The following is a 22367-nucleotide window of genomic DNA, read 5'->3' as shown; positions in this document are numbered from 1 at the left end:
TTACAGGATTTTATTTTTAAATTTGAGTATATACGTAATTTTGTGATTTTGATCCTTATTACTGTCATCAGTCACAAACACAAATTAGGTGGCTGATTAATCCTTAATCGACTGCTACTATCTCTTACGGTCTGTGCATTCTTGTCCAGTGTAATTCTCCATTCTGACATGAATTCTTTTAGAAAGATATTGTGGTAGTTTTATATTTTATACCTAAAGATGCAGATGAAAAGCATTGTGTTTAATTGTGTCTTTTTTGTTCTAGGTAACAATAACAGAGCTTCAGGTAAGGTTTGAATTTAATTGCTTCATTGTGCTATCTGCATGTTTATAGTGTGCTCCTCAGTGGCTTGTAATTAGAAGTGGTGTTTTTAGGATTGCATATATTAACTGATGAAAGGGGGAAAAAAAGGTTAACAAGAAAAAAATGTACTTGCAATTCAAAAATGTGCAGTGTATGTACAATACTCGATTGATGAATCCCATATGTGGCTTTTCTTTCAGATACAGCTAGCACAGAAGACAACTCTTGTCAGTGATTCAAAGTTGAAAGAGCAGGAGTTCATAGAGCAGGTAGGGGTCTTGTTTGAATAAGAAGAAATAGTGTTCATAAAGTCATAGAGTTTAAGCCCAGAAGGGACCACGAGATCATCCAGTCTGACCTCCTGTACATTACAGGCTAGCACCAGCGCCACACATGCACTAAACGCAACAACCCAAATTAAACCGAAGTATTACAGCCTGCAGCAGGCTAAACTATTATGCGCCCCAGGCAGACAGTAGTGGGGACTGCGGTGCACCACTGCTTGAGGCTCCTGCAGTGGCAGGGAATTGATTAAATAAGAACTCGGATAAGTCTGGCAAGTGACCCACACACAGTGCATCAGAGAAAGGTAAACCCCACACCCCTCCAAAGTCACTGCCAATCTGACCTGGGAAAAATTCCTTCCCGACCCCACATATGTACCCTGAGCAGGAACCAGTCAGATAAACATTTGAGAGGGAATGCTTGGAAGAACCTCAGAGTACTGGCCCACCCCATCTAGTGTCCCATCTCAAGCCATGGCAATTTATTCTTTTTTTCCCTCCCACAGTAGAGCTAAATGCTGTTTAACAGCTAGCCTTAAAATGTAATTTTCATATTTTTGTACTCTTTAACCTCTGAATAGTCCCATATGGAAACAGTTTTTAGTGTTTTCTTTCTATACAAACAAAAAAAGCATCCCGCTTACATGGATGGTTGAGATGTTCATGTTGCATATCTGAAAGCCATTTCAGTTATGTTTAATTTTAATTGTTTATATTCATCATTTGTCCTTTTGTGACTGTTTAGATTCATATACTGAAAGACCAGTTGAAAAATTATGAGAAAAACGTGTATGGCACAGCTGTTGGATCACCATACAGAGGTAAGGAAAACTTATTTCCCCGCATAGTAAATAAAACAGTCCTTTAAAGGAAATGGTCACACATCATATAGTTTGAAAATGTTATATTAATCTTTTTGTCTAATGTGACATTCAGTAACTGCATAATGGCTGTGCAAGATCCTGTGAGATTTACTATGGAATCTTGCTTATATTTTGTCCTATTAGAGCTTAATAGAGCTGTCACATGATTCCATGAACATTTTGTGATAGTTATATTTATTGTGTCACCACTATAAGAGCTTTGTAACCTTTCTACCAGAGCTTTTGAGAGCTTTATTTCTCTCTACAGTCAGGAATAAACAGAACAAAAAAGCACAGCAATCAGTGAAACACACAAAGCTGAAAGTATGTGATTGTAAATCTATGGTCTGATTATGGGATGGCATTTTATTATGTAGCCCTATACACACGCATGATGCAGTGCACTCAGTAAACCATAGCCGTGCCTCAGGAATCTCGTAGGTTACTTTGGACAGATAAAATACTGTGGTTAACAGGTAAATATCTGTTGTTTTGAATGAATATGGTGCATGTCTTTGTGTTTGTGTTGTTAATTACTATGAGGTTGTTAAAGTAACCAAGCAGGAAAGGTAAAATAATGGTCTAGGATGGAGCATCCCAACTAATACTGACATTTAATAGCCAGGTTTATAGTGGTAAAGAGGTGACTGTTTGGCCCCAGCCAGGTGACAGCTATTTTGCCAAGGCTGAGAAGAGATATCAGAGGGAACACAAAAATGTTAGAGGTCTCTAGGTCTAGAAAAGGGTGGGGATTGGATAGCCAGAGACTGCCAAGGAGTGTCAGTGAGGGCTGAAGTTGGGCAAGAAAAACACATTGACAGAGAGACATGGAGACTATAGCAAGCAGACTGGGTTTCCCAAGAGAGACCTGGGATTAGGCTGGACCTACCTGAACTATGGATAGAGAGGTTAAGTTTAGGTAAGGCCATGTGTTAACCTGTTTTCCTAAATGCTGTGTTCCTTTTGGTAATTAAATGCTACTTTATTTTGAAGAAGCTGGTTCTGAGTCACTTTAGTTAGCTGCTGTAACAGGCTTCTGGAGAAAAAGGCTTATAGGTGCCAAACACAGTTGGGCCTCTTTGAGTAACACAGTTGGTAAAGAGGGGAGCTGCAGCCCAGAGCTCTAATAGAACCGTCATAAAGTGTAGGAAGCCAAGGCTGTCACCTGACGGATGCACTGAAGACTAGTAGGGGTCTTAAAAAACTCAGTAACCATGACAAAGACAAAGAAAAGGTCAGGAGAGTGAGAGCAGACAAATAGGGGAACAGTAACTAAAGGCTAAACAAAAGAAGAAAAGGAGAATTTTTAGAGGGATGACTCTTCCCAAGAAATGAGGTGGTATGAAAAAGTTCAGTACCTAGCACTTTCTCGAGTGTGTGAGAAGTAATAGTCACATCCTGTTCAGGAATACTAGAGACATAAAAATGGGCAAAATTTAAGCCTTCTAAGGCCAAGTGCTGAAATATGGGTGGTAGGAGATCTGTGTCAAGCCTTGAGAGTAGAGGCAAGAAGTTTGAATTTCTTGCAGAAGGCATGCCAGTAAAAAAGACTTGCAGGGAGTGATATGATCAAAGTCAGGAGAAGAGGAGAACCACCATTAGATAATTGAATATGTTCCATCATTTTCCATAAAATGTTTTCTTTATTTAAAAAACATTGAAACTCAGCTGTGCTAGCTAAACTATATTGGTGACATAATGAGAAAAATATACTAAACTTTGTTTCATGTGGATGAGCTAATGAAGCCATGCTACAGCATGGCTCATACGTTCTATTATCAAAAAAAAGCATCCTTCAGATTAGATTTTAAATAATTACACTGATTTTGTGATAACGCGGTGGCCCTTTCCTGTATCATAATTTAAGAACAAACACAAAGGCTAGAAGTATAAAGTAATATACTTCAGCATTCTTTTGTCTTAATATGAGTAATGATTGTTGTGATAAACATCTTGTTCTTCGCATTAGCTGCTTCCTTTTGGATTTTTTGGATTTGTTTTAAAATTAAAAAAACCCAACCTCCTTACAATTAAATTGGAAGTAATACTAAAAATACACACTTATTTTTTATACATCTGAAGTAATTAGCTTTTTGGAAAGTTGTAAAATATATTTTCACATTTTGGGTAAATGCACAACTGTTTGTGGGTTTCCTGAGAGCTGCTCATTAAACTTGGATATGTAATTACACAAGAATGAGTATTCTTCAAGAATGTAGTTTTTTTTCTTTTGTCCTAGATACAGAGATCAATGATTTCTAGTGGGTACACTTTGTGGAAGTTGCTCCTTTCCTTGTAGATCTATGAAGCTAATTTTTCTGAAATGACCATTCTGTCGAGGGAAAGTGCTGAAAAAAGTTAAGAAACAAGCTGAATAAGAGTGGCATTTCCAAGGGAAGACCTTGCTTGTGTCTAGAATTAGGTCTAGTCTAAGCACACCTTTGTTATTACTATATCGGATTAGAAATTGATATAGTTAAAGCAACAAAACATCCAAACTTGGATGCAAGTTTGCTGGTGTAAAAGTGCTTATATTGATACATCTTAGTTAGGCTAATCCTCAGTCTTCAATACATTATAGTTTTATTTTCTAGTCTTTTATCTATCTTGGTATAGATTTTTGTTATAAAAAGATTTAAGGGAAACGAGTATATCTAGATTTTAAAGATTTACTGATTAGCAGATGAAGTTCGTAACACAATGTGAACCCCAACATGGTGTAAAAAGATATCGTACTTCGAACATACTTGATTTTAATGGGGATTATACCAGTATGGCATAAACTGTGATAAACATACATAACTGGTAATTGTGTTACTCTAATTTAATGGATTTTGCTGTTGTACATTTTGGATTCACTCCAAATGAAGTAATTTAAAAATGCTGAGTCAGATTAATACAGATGATGGTGCTGGAAATCACAAGAGGCACAATCCAGACAATCTGGCACATATCTTTCCTTTCATTATAAGTAACTTGCTCTGTAATTAATTAAAGCCAGGAAACTATTACATTGGAGAAGAAAAGTACTCTAAGTAGAAAGCAAATTTTGAGTAGAGAAGGAATATGAAAATACTGCCAATGCATGTAACAACACTGAGATTGAGAACTTCTACCACTAATGCAACAACTTAAACTTGAGTTGGGAAACATCTGAAAGCAAAGTGATTTATAGGTGTAGACAGGAATATTTTATATCTGTAATGAGAAGATGAAGATGCTGCCAACATATAAGGTCTGCAGTTGATTCTAAATACAGACCAATAGGATGTGGGTAAAGTGATCTCCCTGAGGCTCCAGTAAAAACCAAAGCCTGTCGGTCTGGTGACACTTAAACAGTAGTTGAGCAGTTAGTCACTATACTATTTCTAATCAGGGGAGAAGCTTTCATCTTTTGGATAGAGAATTTTGACAGATCTACAGTGAAGGGAAACCACGGAACAGCTGTTTTAAATAAAGACTTCTTTTTAATTCTGATCACTATTTTGAGTTGCTAAAAATGGTTTCCTTATTCCTTATGGATGGTGAGCATATGGAAAATGAAAGTATAGTAATCTTATGAGGAGTTCATAGGTGACCATGTGTACACAATTAATAAATTTGGACTAAGAAAGTTATCACCCATCTGCCACTCTCCAATGGCTTTTGCCACACCCCTCTTCTGCATCACAACATATGCCATCAACCCCCTCTTCCCCCCGCTCCATTTTCCCCTTCTTGGCTACTGTTGCCCCTCTACACTTCCAACCAGCTGTACCTGCTCCTCTTCTCTTCTCCACCCAATCTTCCCCCACTTCTTCCGTCAGCATAAATGTAGCTCCTACATCCGTATCTTCCTCCTCACCTCTGGTGACATGTGCCTCAGCCCTCCCCTATCCCCACCTCCCATCACATTTGCCCTCTCTCACCACCATTCCTAATCTCATACCCATCTCCTTGTCTGCCCCCCAGCACCTTTCCCTTCTTTTGCTGTCTCTGGAACACCTACTCCATATCTAAAAAGATCTGTGATCTTCTTCATATCTTGCTGCCTCCCACTCCTGGCTCTCACAGATCTCTTCATGTGACACTGCTTCTGCAGCTGCCCTATCTTACAGTGGTACTGCCCTGGATCAGACCATGACTGGGGTTATTGGGCTTTTCTTCCATTCTAGCTGCTTCGACCCTCTCCCCGCTTTTCTCTTCCCACTCTTTCAAACATCACTGCATCAGACTCTTCTCTCCTTTTCCCCCTCCGTGTCGCTTTCATCTACTGTCCACCCAACTCCTCCCCATCAGCCTTCCTTTGATTTTGACTTCAAGTTCTCTCTTCCTTTACTCACAGTCTCCAGCGCTCATCCTCTGTGACTTCATTTTTCATGTGGAGGACCCCTCTGACTTTTTAGCTGCACATTTGCTCACCCTCACCTCGTCAGCCTACCTGCAGCCTGGTTCAACTCTTTAAAAACAGGAGATATATTCTGTCTGCGTCTCAACCACCCCGTCATGTCCACTTCCTCAGCCTGCTTGCTCGCCCTTTTAAATTACACAATTTTATTATATCATCTGTATGAAATAAAACTAGGGCTGTCAAGTGATTAAAAATTAATTGTGATTAATCATGCTGTTAAACAATAATAGAATACCATTTATTTAAATATTTTTGGATGTTTTCTACATTTTCAGATGTTGATTTCAATTACAACACAATACAAAGTGTACAGTGCTCACTTTATATTATTTTTATTAGAAATATTTTCACTGTAAAAAACAAAATAAATAGTATTTTTCAATTCACCTAATACAAGTACTGTAGTGCAATCTCAGGTGTTCACATGGCACTGTTGTAGCGGTCATTGCAAGATATTTAAGTGCCAGATGCACTAAAGACAGGGCCGGCTCCAGAGCCCAGCGGGGCAAGCACCCGCCTGGGGCGGCCCTTTCCCGGGGGGGGCGGCAGGCTGGGTCGGCGGACCTGCCGCAGTCATGCCTGCGGGAGGTCCACCGGAGCCCCGGGAGCAGCGGACCTGCCGCAGGCATGACTGCGGAGGGGACGCTCTGCCGGCGGCTCCAGTGGACCTCCCGCAGCCATGACTGCGGACGGTTCGCTGGTTCCGCGGCTCGGCTGGACCTCCCGCAGGCATGACTGCGGCAGCTCCAGCAGAGCCGCCGGACCTGCGAACCGCCCGCAGCTGCGGGAGGTCCAGCCGAGCCGCGCGACCAGCGGACCCTCCGCAGTCATGCCCGCGGGAGGTCCGCTGCTTCCGCGGCTCGGGGGCGCCTCCCGGGCATGACTGTTTGGGGCGGCCAAATTTGTAGAGCCGCCCCTGACTAAAGATTCATATGTCCCTTCATGCTTCATACAATTCTCCCCCAAGGAGTTCAACCACGAATTTAATTAACACATTTTTTTAATGAGTGTCATCAGCATGGAAGTATGTCCTCTGGAATGGTGGCTGAAACATGAAGGGGCATACGAATGTTTAGCATATCTGGCATGTAAATACCTTGCAATGCCGGTTACAAAAGTCCCATGCAAACTCCTATTCTCACTTTCTGGTGACATTGTAAATAAGAAGTGGGTAGCATTATCTCCCGTAAATGTAAACAAACTTGTTTGTCTTAGCGATTGGCTGAACAAGAAGTAGGACTGAGTGGTTTTGTAGGCTCTAAAGTTTTGCATTGTTTTATTTTTGAGTGTTTTATGTAAGAAAAAAATCTACATTTGTAAGTTGCATTAACACGATAAAGAGACAGGTATCAGAGAGGTAGCCACGAAAGCTCATGCTGCAAAACGTCTGTTAGTCTATAAGGTGCCACAGGATTCTTTGCTGCTTTTACGATAAAGAGATTGCACTACAGTACTTGTATGAGGTGAACTGAAAAGTACTATTTTTTTTATCATTTTTACTGTGCAAATATTTGTAATAAAAATATAAAGTGAGCACTGCACACTTTGTATTCTGTGTTGTAATTGAAATCAATATATTTGAAAATGTAGAAAAACATCCAAACATATGTAATAAATTTCAATTGGTATTCTATTGTTTAACATTACAATTAAAACTGCAATTAATCGCAATTAATTTTTTAATTCATGATTAATTTTTTTGAGTTAATTGCATGAGTTAACTGTGATTAATTGACAGCCCTAAATAAAATCTTTGCATATAGAGGTCTGATCTTGTGAGATGCTGACTAACCCAACTCCCAGTAAAGTCAGAACTACAAAAGCTTGTTTGAGGCCTTTAAGATTAAGAATCCTAATTAGACTAATTTATTCTGTGTATTTATTCAGATTTTTAAGTAAGTAACTAAACTGGTATAATTTCTTGATTCAGATGAGCTGACACAAGCTTCTGAATTTAATTGGAAGGGAGGAAGGTAGCAGTAGCAATCAAGCAAATTCTGTTTTAAATGTATCTATTGCTATATGTTGGTGTAGAAAAAAGATAAAGGAATGTATTCAAAAAACAACTTGAGAAGTGAATATCTGCTATATAGATGTTCTGGAATATTGTACATTCATTTACAATTAAATTTTAGGCATTTGACATAATTGTTCAGATTAATACAATGTTTCTCTACTTGACTATATTTTATTCCAGTCATTTTCTAAGCAAGAATAATTTTGGATTATACGAGTGACTGTCAGTATAAATATAGTCTTATTTTTGTTTACACAGATGGGAATCTCTGCCATGCTGATGTCTCTCTCTTTGGAGAGCCTACTGAGTTTGAATACTTGCGGAAGGTGCTGTTTGAATATATGATGGGCCGAGAGACAAAGGTATGGAATGCTATATGCTGTGATTTGACATGTGGTTTGGATTAGAATTGAATTTCTCACTCTTGCTGTGTAGGATTTGAGCACCATGTATTTGCTATTAATGGAATGCTGTGACGGTAGCAGATAGTGTGTAAAGAACGGGGTTTCAGTCCTGTTCAGAGTTTGAATGATAGATCTTTGTTGTCTTTTTTTTTTCCTCATGAACCTGATGACTTTGTTTTGACACCAAATTCCAGCAATAACAATTGTATTGAACTATATCTTGTGACTAGTTCTGAAGGTTCAGAAACATCTTCCCAAAAACCCCAAGTATCCTATCTCACTAGGGCCTGTATCTTTTCTGGGTGGTGTTTTTGTTATTTTTTTGATGTATTTGAGTAATAGAAGAGAATGACTGAAAGCCAACTTTGTCAGTGTAGAATGTCAGCTAGTGAAATCCTTTTTCAGTTGGAATTCTAAATAATGAGAATGAGTAGCTATATGTAGAAATCGGTCTGGTTTGAAAGAGATAATGTCATAATGAGGTTTATCATCTAAGCAAGATATTTGTGTTTATTTAGATGAAAATCTTTCCTTCCTAGGGCAAAATACACCTATCTATAATACTTCCACTCTTCCAGTTACATCTTTCAAATGGGGCTAATGTTAAGCACTACAACTCTCAGTATTTCATTAGAATTCTAAATGAATCGTATTTGTTCTAAAGTTTATTGTTGGATGTAATGGGCATGATTATGACATGTAACAAACAAGCACAGCCTAGCTTTGAGACAGCACCAGACAAAAATCCTTCAATTTGATTAACATGTCTGCATTCAATGAATCTAATTTGAAACATCTCTAGACTAATTTTAATGTTTAAACTATATTTAGTAAGGCTCCATTTCTGTGTTACTGATTAAAACTGTTTCTTGTTAAGTGTCCAAAATATCACTATACTTAAATTGAGACTTTGAAATTGCAAATGTGAGTAGTTTGGTAGTAGTAAAACATTAAAGCTGGGGTTCTCAAACTGGGGAGTCTCAAGGCTATTACATGGGGGGCCATGAGCTGTCAGCCTCCACCCCAAATCCCGCTTTGCCTCCAGAATTTATAATGGTGTTAAATATATAAAAACATGTTTTTAATTTATAAGGGGGGTCACACTCAAAGACTTGCTATGTGAAAGGAGTCACCAGTACAAAAGTTTGAGAACCACTGCATTAAAGCTACGCTTAGTTTCAGCAATCTTTCTAGGAAGAAAAGAAGCCACAGAAGTTGTGGATGTAAAAATGAATAGCCATATATATTGCTTGTGATCTGAAGTAAGAACAACATTCTCATGTGACATGTAATCTGCATTACTATATAGACATTAAAGTAGATTGACATTAAGGGTCTGGCTTCCATCCAGGGCACAAGTTGCTTCATTTAAAAAAAAAAAAAAAGGCTTCTGAAAGTTGCATCCTCTCTCAACCAAAGACACAGTTAGAAGCCAATCTTGGAGGTGGTTTTCTAAGATTGTATACATATCCAAAATGAAAATAAATTGCACTGAAATAAAGACAGATGTCTAGCTCTTAAACTTGCTTAAGAAGGTATTATTTTTATTTTAATTGAGAGAGGCATTTTATTCAATTCAAATAAGTGAATGGAGAGAGACATTTTCAAAGGTTTTAAAGATCTGGTAGCTACTTTTAGATTTGATAGGTGATGGGAAATTGTAGAGTCCTTTTATTGCAACTTTTTGCAAGTGTCTGTGCTCTTTCTTTAGTATTCATAGTTGTCTGTTAGCACCAAAGAATCAAGGTAGCAGGACTAACAGAACATACACAAAATTTAAAGAAGTGATAAATTTCTGGGACAGCCCATGCTTTCCTCATTAACAATTCAGATCACAGTAGTAATGGGGTTGATTTATTTTATGCGTTTGAAAGCTAACCATGAAAATTATACTGTTAAGGTAAAAATCAAATGAAACCTGACATTCTCATTAAACATAGCAACGTTCTAGTTGTCTCCTCCTTGTGCTTCAGAAAGTACAGGTAGTTTGCAAGGAAATCTCATCTACTCAGTTTGCGTCAATCATGAACTCTATGCTGATAAAGATCTCTCTCCCACTCCTGCATGGCTTCCCTCCATCTAAACCCATGTCTCAGCCTGGTTTCTTTCACTGCTGCTTCTGGATGGCTTGCAGGCAATTTAACATGGCCAAGCATTTAATTTTTCTTTCCCTCCAAAATCCACTCCTCACATTTTCTGTTACCATTAATAACATCACATCCTCCCTGTCACCCAGGCTTGCAACCCAGGAATCATCTGTGACTGATCTGCTCTTCATATCAAGCAATATCCAATTCCTATCTCCCTTTCATCTGCAGCATCTCTAAGATCTAATCTTTTATATGTATCCAGACAGCAAAATGTCATCTAGGCCCTAGACATCCCCTATCTTATTTACTGCAACCTTCTTTTCCTCTGATGTGTTTGCCACCTCCATCATTTCCCCATCCCCCAAAATACAGTGCAACAGCTAAGTTTTTCTTGGCCTATTGGTATGATCGTGCTCACCCCTTCTTTGAATTTATGCATTGCTTCACATTCAAATTGTGCTTACTTTCATAGCGCTACATAACACCCCTTGCCTACTTAATTAGCCTAGGCTTTTACTACATTGCATCCTACTACCACCTTGCTAATGATACCAAGTGTCCAAATTGCTCACCTTGCTCATAACCACTTATGCACCTTTTGCATATCATCCCTTTATGTGGAATGCCTTCCACTAAGTGATTTGCCAAGCCACTAGTGAAATCCCACCTTGTGAACACCAACATAGAAATGGATCTTAAGTGAATTATCTAAGACATTTTATTTCATATAAATAAATGTATACATCATATGTATACTTAATAATGTGTATTTCGTATTTATAAGTACCGTATATACGTGTTCATAAGCCAAATTTTTTTAGTAAAAAAGAGAAGCACCAGAGAAGGGGGTCGGTTTATGAACGGGTATAGAGAGGGGGAGGTGGGACACAGTCCTTCCTCCCCCCCCCAACAGAGGGAGCAAGGAGAGGCAGCATAGCCAGCAGAGCCAGAAGGGAAGAGGCGGGGCCAGAATCTCTACGCTTCTGGCCATGCTGCTCTCCCCCCCCCCAGCCTCCGAAGCAGCTGCAGCTCTGGGGCTGGCAGGCTGCAGCCGTGCCGCCCGGCCTATCCCGCTGGAACATGTTGTGGCCGCGCCGCCTGGTCTCACCTTCCAGAGTAGCCTGTGGCCGCGCTGCCCAGCCTGCCAGAGCAGCTCCAGCCAGACCAGAGACATCCTCCCCTGGCCCATCCCACATAAGGTGGAAAGGGATGGGATGGGGAGAGTGTGGAGGTCCCAGGCTAGGGGTGGGGTCACGTGGGGGGTGGTCACAGGGGTTACTCCCCTGACTCCCACCCAGCTTCTCCCCCACAAAAAATTTCCCCACCAGTTGCTGTCCCGGCTCATGAGGGTATACAGCTGGCACGCCAGGACACTTTATTTAGGTTTATCTCCGTGCCTGCGGATGCTCCAGGTAAACAAACCATCTCGGCCCACCAGTGGCTTATCCTGATGCCCGGGATGCCAGCAGAAGGTCCAGCTCCTACACGGAGGCACGCAAGTGGCTCTGCATGACTCTTGCCCACAGACACCAGTCACACCCCCACACACACACCCCAGCTCGCATTGGCTGGGAACCAGCGAATGGGAGTGCGGAGCCGGTGCTCAGGACAGCGCGCAGAGCCCTGTGCCCTCCTCCCCCCCCACCTAGGAGCCGGAACTGCTGCTGGCCACTTCTGGGGCGCAGCACAGTGTCAGAACAGGTAGGGACTAACTTGCCTGAGCTGGGCAGCACCGCCAACGGGACTTTTAACGGCCTGGTTGGCGGTGCTGACCAGAGCTGCCATGACCCAGTGCCTTACATTCCACGACCCAGTACTGAGTCGCAACTCACAGTTTGAAAACCACTGATCTAGGGCATTGCTTTTACAGATGCTGAGACTCTCAGTTCCATTATACAATTTGGAGTCTGTTCAAGAGTCAAATTGCCAATCCGTGTGTTTTGTCTGCCTCTGATGTGTGCAGTTCATGTGTTGGTTACATAGGCTGCTTTGCAAATATTGAAATGGAAGGATGGTCTGTCATAATAATTCCAGATTTTGTTGATTTCCAGCCTATATTTCTGAATTAATTAAATGTATGCAGAGCTCTCAGGGAACCTAGACATATTTTTCGCTGTTACTGGCTTGTACACTTAAGCATAGGAGGTGGATAGCCTTGGCAATCATAGTGAATCGTGTAGCAACAAATAGTGAATTGTGTGACAGCATGGGACAGTTATATGCAGCTTCGTGGTGAAATCTGTGGGTTCTGCTTGTGAGCAGCAATATTGTTCAAATTATAGAGTGCCATGATATCTTTAAGAAATATCCATTCATGAAACTGTTTAAGATATTGTCTACTCGTAAGGACATTTGTAAATACTCTACACTCCTTGAAAGAATTGGCAGTAAGTAGGAATGTAAACGATCAGCTCTTTTATTAGAACTTATTACTGTGTATGTGGGTATATGAAAGGTAGGGATTATTATTATGCCTCACCTGTATTTTTCTAGAAAAATATAATCCAGATAATAAAGGCATAATCAGGTAAACACTTTGTAAAGCATATAGTCTTAAATTCTAAAATGCTTGTAAATTTCATTCACATCATTTGCAATCATTTGGACCTGAAATAGTTTTATTTCTAAATCTCCCTTGTGACTGCAAGAACTTGAAGAATTTCAAGGCAATGCTAGTGATAAATTACAAAACATACGTTTTCAAGAAAGAAGGTTTTAAGAATGTTTGTTTGAGTTGGCACATACATATATGTATTTTCATGTAGTATTTGCAATGCATGTATATTTTTTTAACTTGTGCATTCCATTGTGTCCTGTTGAAATTAATAGTGAGGGCTTCAGAGGTAGCTGTCCTGTAAGTGTGGGTGTACATTCCGAGTTCATTGCTTTGTGATCTTTCAGTCCTGAGTGGTGAATGAGGGGTTTGACAAGAGAAATTAGAAAAGTTTGGTGCAGATTTGTGTTATCAGAGTCTTTCGGCAGTTCTCAAACTGGGTTGGGACCCCAAAGTGGGCCATGACCCTGTTTTAATAGGGTTGCCAAGACTGGCATTAGACTTACTGGGGCCTGAGCCCAAGCTGAAGCCCGAGCCCCACTGCCCAGGGCCAAAGCCCAAGGGCTTCAGCTGTGAGTAGCAGGGCTCAGGTTACAAGCCCTCCCCCTGGGGCTTCAGCTTTGGGCCCCCACCCAGGGCAGTGTAGCTCGGGCTTTGGCCGCTCTGCCCAGAGTGGCGGGGCTGGGCGGGCTCAGGCTTTGGTCCCCCCTCCTGGGGTCGTGTAGTAATTTTTGTTGTCAGAAGGGGGTTGTGGTGCAATGAAGTTTGAGAACCTCTGAGTTTGAATCATGAACAGTAAATAGCTTAAATTAAGCTGATTGAACAGAACAGTTAGCAAGGGGAATTCTTTCAGCTTTATAGCCAGGTAGAAGCTATAGCTAAATATACATGAGATGAATTAATCTGGACTACCCTTTCACCTTTATGATGGTTGTGGTCAATTCTGTCCTCCAGTTGCTTCCTTATTGTTCCTGCTGTCTCCTCTTCACTCAGTGATCTGTGCGGAGCTGGTGGGAAACAATAGCAGTAGATGGGCAGCAATCTTGTCACCACTGCATTGCGTGAGAGCTGCAAGTATGACTCTTATAGCACGTTCTGTTAGAGCTGTACCTACAGCTGTTGCAGCATGTGGGAAAGCACCTGACGTTTCCTGCACAAACACCCGACCACCTATATTCATCCATGTTACTGCGACTTCTTCCCCCTTACCTTCTGTTGTTGCTGACCAAAATGAAAATGGAAGCGTTGGTCCTGTTTCAGGTGGGAGTATGTTGGTGGCTAAAACATTCAAATGAGAGTTGTAATCCTGGCTCTGCCACCTAATGTGTAACTATTGATATGACGTTTTCTGTTTTGTTTTCCACATACAAAATAGAGGTAATTCTTACCTACCTCATACAGATGTCGTTATAGGCTAAATTAACATTAATAATAATGCTTTCTACTTATGACTCCTTTCATAAGAGGATGTCAGAGCACTTTGCTGTATCAGTGCAACATACTACACACCTGCCAATAATGTTTCCACAAATGAAGTTCTGCAGTTAATCTTGGAACCTGCTTGTGCAGTAGCTTATTTGTCTGGATTTGTTTTACAAGATGTCAGGCTGATGTGAATGCAGTTTAGCTGTAGAGCATTATTTAATGTGACTAAAAAAATGTATCTTGTAGTGACATAGAGATTAGATTGTTTATAGGAAGAAATCTCAGGAGGGGTTGAATCTTTTGCAACAGTAGTCAGTGGCCCCACTTTATGAAAGAGGTTAATGTGTTTGAGTTTTGTGCTCACTATAGAGCTTGTATTGTTGTAGTTTGTGATAATATAAACTGAAGAGTCTTCCATAAAATTCACATAACATGCCATCTATCAAGCAAATGAGATGTGAAACTAATGTGCATGTCTGACTCTTTTTGCAATGGCTTCCATTGACATTACTCAAAACATACAGAACTTTGATAAATGAATAAATTTGTAACTGTTAAACAGCAGTTACTTACAGACCATTAACTTTTTTTCTTTAGACAATGGCGAAGGTGATAACCACAGTGCTGAAGTTCCCAGCTGACCAAACTCAGAAGATCTTAGAACGAGAAGATGCTCGACCATTGGTAAGGCTTATAAGTAGACTGGATATATGAACATGGGCTGCTAGACATAGATGGGTGAAACTTGGTCGTTTAACATCTCTCCCTTCCTCAGGAGAATTTCCCATTGTAGAAGTAGGCTTGAGTTTATGACAAAAGAAAAACCTAAGGGCTTTGGCTCCACTAATATGTCCCATATGTCTAATACTGGAGCAGCTCCACTGGTGGTAGTGACAATGGGAGCACTGTAGCCAATGTGCAGGCATTTTTGCCACTCTGCCATCGATCCTTACTAAAAGCAAAAATGGTAACAACTCCTGAGCCTACTTGGCTTTGCTTAGTGTGTACAATAGCAGTTCTGCTGATAGAGCTTTCCCCTAGAACAACAGAGGGAAAAAGTGCTGAATATAGCCAGTATAGCTGCATCCTTGATGTAGAGCAGAATGCCTTTTTAAAATTGACAATAAATATTGAAAGCCTGCTCAGCTCTCCCAACATTGGATATGTCATGCGAGCATAGAGAAGTCTAGATTTTGGGAGGGACAGAAAGGAACTCATACTATACTAGTGTCTTTAATAGTTCCTCAGGGCTAGATTTTCAGTTATTTAGGGAATTGAGGGGTGCTTTGCTTGACAAAAAGATTTCCAAGTAGATGAATTGCAAGACCAGGAGCAGAGTACTTTATGCTCTCAGGGAGGCAAGATACCGTGCTAATCAGAAAAAGCACTCTTTGCACGATCACTATTTTATAAGTGTAAAAGGCATTTTATTGATTGAAAGGCTGTGAAACACAATATCTGAACTCAGTAGGATCATTCCTGTTTTTGTGGGGCAGTAAAATAAAATAGTTAAGAGCTTATTGTAGCTTGTACTTCCCCTGTTGGTCTTGTTTCTTCTCTCCTTCCCTCCTTACTGGTCTTGGCTATCTCTGATCATTTTAGAGGCCGATAAGATTATTATTTTAGGTAGTTGTATGTTTCACTTTACGAAATCACACAAACACTTTGATATCTTTGAAGCAAACTTTAAAAAAATCTTCAGTTACTGTTAACATAGAGTTGAACACAACAAGCAAAATTATAGATTTTTGTTAGAAGGGGTGTTGCAGGTATTTTGTTTGAAGGAAACTATACTGTAAAAGCAACATTGGCATTGATAAGTATTCTACTCCAGTCCAGGCTCTTGGCCAGTCCATCCCAATCTCCAAATATTTATTTAAACTCGTAAAACAAAAAGAGTGTAACCTCCTGTCCCAGCTAAGCAGTCCTTGCTCTGAAAGTAAGCACCCTGTTCTCTGCACCCTGTTCTCTGAAATGATTAGACAATGCTTGTCTTCAAAGGTAACTTAATCAGATATCAAAAGAAATAACTATTACCTTTTTAGCCACCTCCCAAGCCTTCAAAATTAAACATTTCTAACCAGTTTGTTGTTCTTTTTATTAGCTTATTACTCTGCCTGGAGTAGCACCTATTTAGATGTTTACTAAACTTTTTGATGTACTTGTGTGTAAGAGATAAACAGATTTAGGCTGCTGGGATTAGACTAAACTATCCAAGCATATTATATTAATAATTGGTTGATGTAGGGCTTCTCCCTATTTCATAATAGAGTGATGGTGGTATTTGAAAAACATTTATTAAACACTTAAATTTGCTTTCTAGTGGTATAAATTGTCTAAATTAGAGCATAAATGTACATTTTTTTAAACAAGTCAAGAATGCTTTGATTAGTCTGATAAGAAAAAAATCTGATATTCCTATTAACTTTTGCCTGAAATATTTACTGATTATAAAAGTATAAATTGTCAACTGTAGTAAGTTAAGGATACTTGTCAGTTTTATTTATCATTTTAGTGCCCAATCTTTCCCTGACCTATACGATGGGCATATATCTAAGAATTTCTCTTGAAAGTTTAAAAACAAATCACAGATAAATTGGCTTGGGATATTGACATTGGTACATCAGTATTTACTTCAGAGTGTTGTTTCTGTCTAATCCTCTCAGCCTCATATGTAAGCAAACAATGTCCACTGAGCTCAAATTTGTGCTATTAATAAAATATTCCAATAAGGTGTTTTCTTCCTGGCTTTGTAGTTTACCTCACCTCGCAGTGGTATCTTCTGAATATTCCATCAGTCTGTGCTTAGTTAGCATGTGGGTGAGTGAAGCCTAATATGTGTATTGTGCTTTATTTGAAGGTCAAATCTACAGCATGCAATTAATTATCCTTCTGCTAGATTTTTCTTTCTCTCCTCCCTGGTTTTGTTCATAATTACTGAATACTATTTGCAAGATAAGCTTGTAATATACCCCTAAACTGTTTATCTTATTTTGCTTTACAAAGCTAAGTTTTTAAGAAGTAAGCCTCAGTTTCAAGATTAATATATTTTCTGCTCTGAGGACAGTTTGCATCTTTTCAAATACTGATTCAGAGCTGTACAAACCTCAGATATGTCAAAAGGGATAGAAAAAGATTCTTAATCAAATAGCTTGTAATACAAAATATATTTAACTTGGCTTTATTCTATTTGTGCTTTTATCATTTTCTGGGCTTCTTATTTGAATAAGCAAATAGGTAAGTCAAAATACTGGAATATGCTCACTTACTTTCGTTCTTAAAATGGATCCTAATGCCATATAAAAATCAAAAGGGGTCCTAATTTAATAAAATACTTAAGATGAAATATTGCATACATGGGCCCTGATCCAGTAAGGCACTTATTAGACTTCAAACCTACTTAAAGTTCAGCACATGCTTTAGTATTTTGCTGCTTCAGGGCCATGGATTGGTGGTAACAAGACCACAAAGCAGAGAGAGGGAGGAAAGTCCTTTTTGATTGGGGACGTCACAATATTTGTTATTACACAATTTGTTACAAATTAGTTTGGCTTCATTAATGAACCTGTGCACAAATAACTCTAGTGTTAGAGACCAAGTGGCTGGGTTGGCTTACAATGAAAAGACTGCATCAGACCACTTAAGGTAAAAATTAAAACAATAATGATCCACAGTAATAGGACATGGAAGTAAATAGTCACAACATTCTACATAATCTAATGTAATTAGCACTCTGATTTAAAATGTATAATATTTCAAAACAAATTCTGTGGGACATGTTGAGCTTGCCTTAATTTTTTTTTCTCCCTTAAAACTAAAACCAGACAAAACTTGGATGCAAAATATATCTGAGTTCTATAAAGAGGGAAGTCTGTTCCTCTCTACCAATCCTTAAAGTTTCTGCTCTTATCCTTATTTCATACTCTCTTAAATGTTGCATTCTAAGCCCAATATTTGGAATGTCTGTCTGTCCTCTGGTCCTTACTTTTCTGGGATATTAGCGTCAACTGACTTTTCCTTTGCCATGGCTGAAAATGGTTGAAGTGTCAGTAGCGACAAGGTAAAACGACTTTCAACACCATTATAGAAAGTATGATTGAGATGTAATCCCTGTTACTCTTTCTGTGGCCCTAGTGAAAAAAGGTTTTGTCCTTTCTATCAGTAAAACAGTTTTCAGCATCATTTAGAAGGAGCAAAGAAGGGGCTGGATGCTGACCTTGGTGTCAGCAACAGGTCATTTTGCTACCGTAAATGAGGCCTGTGCATGTAAATCTTGTACAATCTAGTAAAATCTCGTTGTAAGAGTAAATTGTGCTGTCCTCGTTTTTCAAAGCTTTAGTGGATTATGGCACTTTATTGACCTCAGATATGACATTCTTGCCTCCAAGCAACTTGTGATCAAGCTGATGCTGACTGCATTGCAAATGTGAGGTGTACACTTCTTGATTAGATACAAGGGATTTCTGTCCGTGATTGGCCAAGGCAGGAATTGTTTTGAGGTGGGGTATTGTTACTTTCCTGTCATTTTAACTAGAGGCCTTGATAGAAAAGAAGGGGGAATAACATTTTGTCTCATTCTAAGATTCAGTTTTGTATTTTACTTAACTAGGCATGATGCTCAGATGCAGTATGTAGTTTCCAGTGAGATCTTACTCTTTTACCCAGCTTCAGTTGTGTTGACTGAAAAATATAGAAATTGAATTACTTGCCCAAGATCACAGAATAAGTCAAGTCATTCAGCCTGACCTCAAATCCAAGCTCTTTCTGTCTCCTATTGCTTTTCTCCAGCAATCAGATTCAGTTGCTCTCCTGATTGATTTATTTAAATACGAAAAGTGCTTGTAATTTTCTCTTCACAATGTAACATTCATTTACTTGCCTTTACTTTCTTTTTTTCCCCCCCTCCCTAGTCATGGCTACGACCATCTTGAAGAAATTGTGATAGTAAGGTCTTATGACAATGCTGCTTAGAAATACGTTCATATCTCTCTTCTCCATTGAGAATGGACAAGAGGAAAAACTATTATTCAGGGTCCCAGATGGAACAGCAAGACAGAAAAAATCAACACACACTTTGGACCGTGAATATAGTTAAAACTGCCTTGAGAAGAGATGCTAATCAGTGGTTATCTGGTGAGGAGTCTTTTTTCTCCTCATATTGAATACTGTCTTCTATTTTGTGTTAAAGGTTATTTTTTTAAAGGAGAGAAAAAAGACTGTAACCTAGAAAGACTTTGCCGCACTCTTGTATCTCAGTACAGGTTTCACTGGGCGTTTTAAAGAGTTGAACTTAACGGTTTGTATCTTCTATTTATTTTTGATTTCTTGACTGATTGAACTGTGCAATACATTTTTGGGTGAGTAGCAGTTAGTGGGTGATTCCTGGTGAATTAGGCCATTTCTTTCAATATTTTCTTCCAATTTGATCTTTTGATTGTTTGCTAAAAGCTATTTCTTTAAGCTTTTGCTTACAATAAATCCAAATTTTAGTACCTCATTTATTTACTCTTAGCTTTTGTACTTATATTTTCTGGAGAAGAAATACACTACTGTAAATTGTAAATAATTAATACATAACTGTATCATATGCTGATCTGTGACTGGCAATGCTAATCTGGCAGGAGCTGAAATGAAATAAAGTTTTATTTACTATATAGTTTTGGAATTACGTGGTTTTTTTTATATTATACATATTTTTGTAATGAGGAGCATCTTTGTACTTGACCACCGAAAAGACCATAAGGCAACATTTGCTTGGAATGTTTACAATCTAAGGCCATGATCCTGCGAAGACTCACTTAACTTCAGGCATGTAAGTAGTTAATGGGGCCACTCCAGTGCATAAGCCTTTGGAGGATCATAGCCTCAATGACAGACATAGAAAACATGATGAACTGGAAAGCGAGGTATATTTTGTTCTACCCATATGGTTATTGGAATGCAAAAAGGATCTTGATCCTCTAAACCCTCATCCAAGTATCCCCATATGGGTAAAGATCAATTGTCCTCTATTTATAGGGGTATCAGGCACAGTACTGTAGATCCGGATGAAGGAGAAATTTACACCCCCACCTCCCTATCCCAAGTGTTTATAGTTGTGGGACTAATTCTCATCTGTACTCTGCCAATTAGTTTCTCTCTGCCAGGATTACCTCTAACATTCCATGCATGTAGGTAACTTCAGATTTTTATTTGTTTTTTAGCTCACCACCATTATAAGATATATACCATTTTACTTCCTAGAGCAGTATTTGCACCATGGCCCAAGATGGGTCACTCCTCAAGTCCTGTACCAATAATGGATAAGAGCTGATTGCTTGTGATCCATCAAGACTACCAAAAAAAACACACCATACTTTAAACCATACTTGACAGCTGCCATGTAGAACGCCACCAATACAAGATGCACTTTGGAAGCCCTGTTAGACTGACATATTAGACCTTATATAAGGAAAAGTTATTTTCTAAAAACTTCGTTTTTTACTTTCCCTTAAAGGCTTCTATAGCCGGACACAAAGTAATTAAAGAATTCTGATTTTACACATAGAGTAAACCAATCATTTTGTATACTGCCTAAAACATTTCTAAAATATTTCTGTAAAACACATCATACAGCACCTACCACTATGGGTCCTGGTCCGTGGCTAGGGCTCCTTGGCACTACCATAATAGAAATAACATACAGAATAAATGATGGGGTAGAAGGAGGATTTTAATGGCATCAGTTTGGGGTGGTCTTGTAGCTTCATTGTTCATGAGTCATGCGGAAAATGTGTAATTTTCACGTACGTGGGTGGGACGCAGTGCATGCTTTCCAACATAAACAACATAGTGCAGTAGTTTAGAAGAGAAAATGAAAAGTGGCTTTTTTCATCTTGGGGGCATTTTTGTAGGGCAGAATGTAATTACCCACAGTTGGAATTAAGCCAAAATCCTTTGAATATTAAATAATTCTGTGGGAAAACACTATAAGATCTTTAATGACCTCAAGTGGTCAGAGGACCTGTTTTAATCTCATCTGAGGCCTGGGCTACACTGGGGGTGGGGCATGTTTCGAACTAAGATATGCAACTTCAGCTATGCATCTGAGGATTCTTATTCAACTAAAGAAATCGATGGCAAAATGTTTGCAGGTAGAAGGAGACCCTGTTATGCGGTGTTTAGTTGCAAGAAAAATGTACTTTGCATTCAGTTCATCTTCAAAATTTTGTACCCTAGTGCAATTAGGAAAACAGCAGAGATCATTCCATAGTGTTCAGTATTATACATGCTTAGATAGCTAGTGGTGTCCAGAAGAGATCTTGAATCCTTCTCTCTTGATCCTGAACAATCAAACATGATATGAATAGAAGAGCATTTCCATGTTGCTTGCTGTGGTAAATCTCTGATACTCAAACACCCAAAGTCAAATATCTCCAACTCTTCTGTTACCAATAGACTTTCTGACTACACTGCTGCTTCCCTTTGTTCTTTGAGTTTTTTCCCTCTTTGACTGTATAAGGTACGCTTGATACTTTCTCACAGAAATATTCCTTTTAGTAGTTTCTCTTTTAAGAGTCTTTTTTGGCTTTCTCTACTGTATGTTCTGTATTGTGTATCGGAATCTTGTCCTCCAGAATATTGGCTGATGCTCATCAGCAACCTTGAACAGGTTTCAGATTTATACGTGTGGATCTGTACAATGTATGTTCTATTCTTTCTTGGCTGGCCTTCTAGGGGGTTGTATAATTTTGCTATCAATATCATTACAAAAAGTTTAAAATACACAATTCAAGCTTAGGTTTCCATATAAGGTATACATCTTATGCCATGGGAAAATAAATGCATTAACAGCCTATTATCCTGACACTGAAGTTTATAACCACTTGTATTTTCCAGTGTCTTGTCTCATTCTTCACCATCTGGACATTTTTCAGGAGGCTTTGATCACATTTCCCCCCCACCCTCGCTTTCTCACAAGATACTACATCAGGGCAGTTTGTCAACCGTGACTCGAGTGCAATGAACTGAACTGAAATTGATAGTCAATATACAAT

At 39.1% G+C, this 22367-nt stretch overlaps 1 protein-coding gene across 3 annotated transcripts in view; it reads left to right on the top strand.

Annotated features, from left to right (window-relative positions):
• Positions 1–19985, top strand: part of GOLGA4 (golgin A4) — a 121450-nt gene extending 101465 nt beyond the window's left edge. For 2 of the 3 annotated variants that reach the window (XM_045004618.1, XM_045004620.1), the window contains 7 exons: positions 266–286; positions 505–573; positions 1334–1409; positions 8117–8220; positions 14929–15015; positions 17088–17151; positions 19242–19985. In XM_045004618.1, coding sequence (XP_044860553.1) covers positions 266–286; positions 505–573; positions 1334–1409; positions 8117–8220; positions 14929–15015; positions 17088–17117 — 387 coding nt within the window. In that variant the 3' untranslated portion in view covers positions 17118–17151; positions 19242–19985. The remainder of the gene's footprint in view (positions 1–265; positions 287–504; positions 574–1333; positions 1410–8116; positions 8221–14928; positions 15016–17087; positions 17152–19241) is intronic. The other variant, XM_045004619.1, reaches the window with a different exon arrangement.
• The last annotated feature ends 2382 nt before the right edge of the window (positions 19986–22367 follow it).

This window comes from Mauremys mutica, chromosome 2 (assembly GCF_020497125.1).
Source record: "Mauremys mutica isolate MM-2020 ecotype Southern chromosome 2, ASM2049712v1, whole genome shotgun sequence".
In the NCBI taxonomy this organism is placed as follows: Eukaryota; Metazoa; Chordata; order Testudines; family Geoemydidae; genus Mauremys; species Mauremys mutica.
The sequence above is the reverse complement of the archived record's forward strand: the minus strand, read 5'-3'. Positions and strand labels throughout refer to the sequence as shown.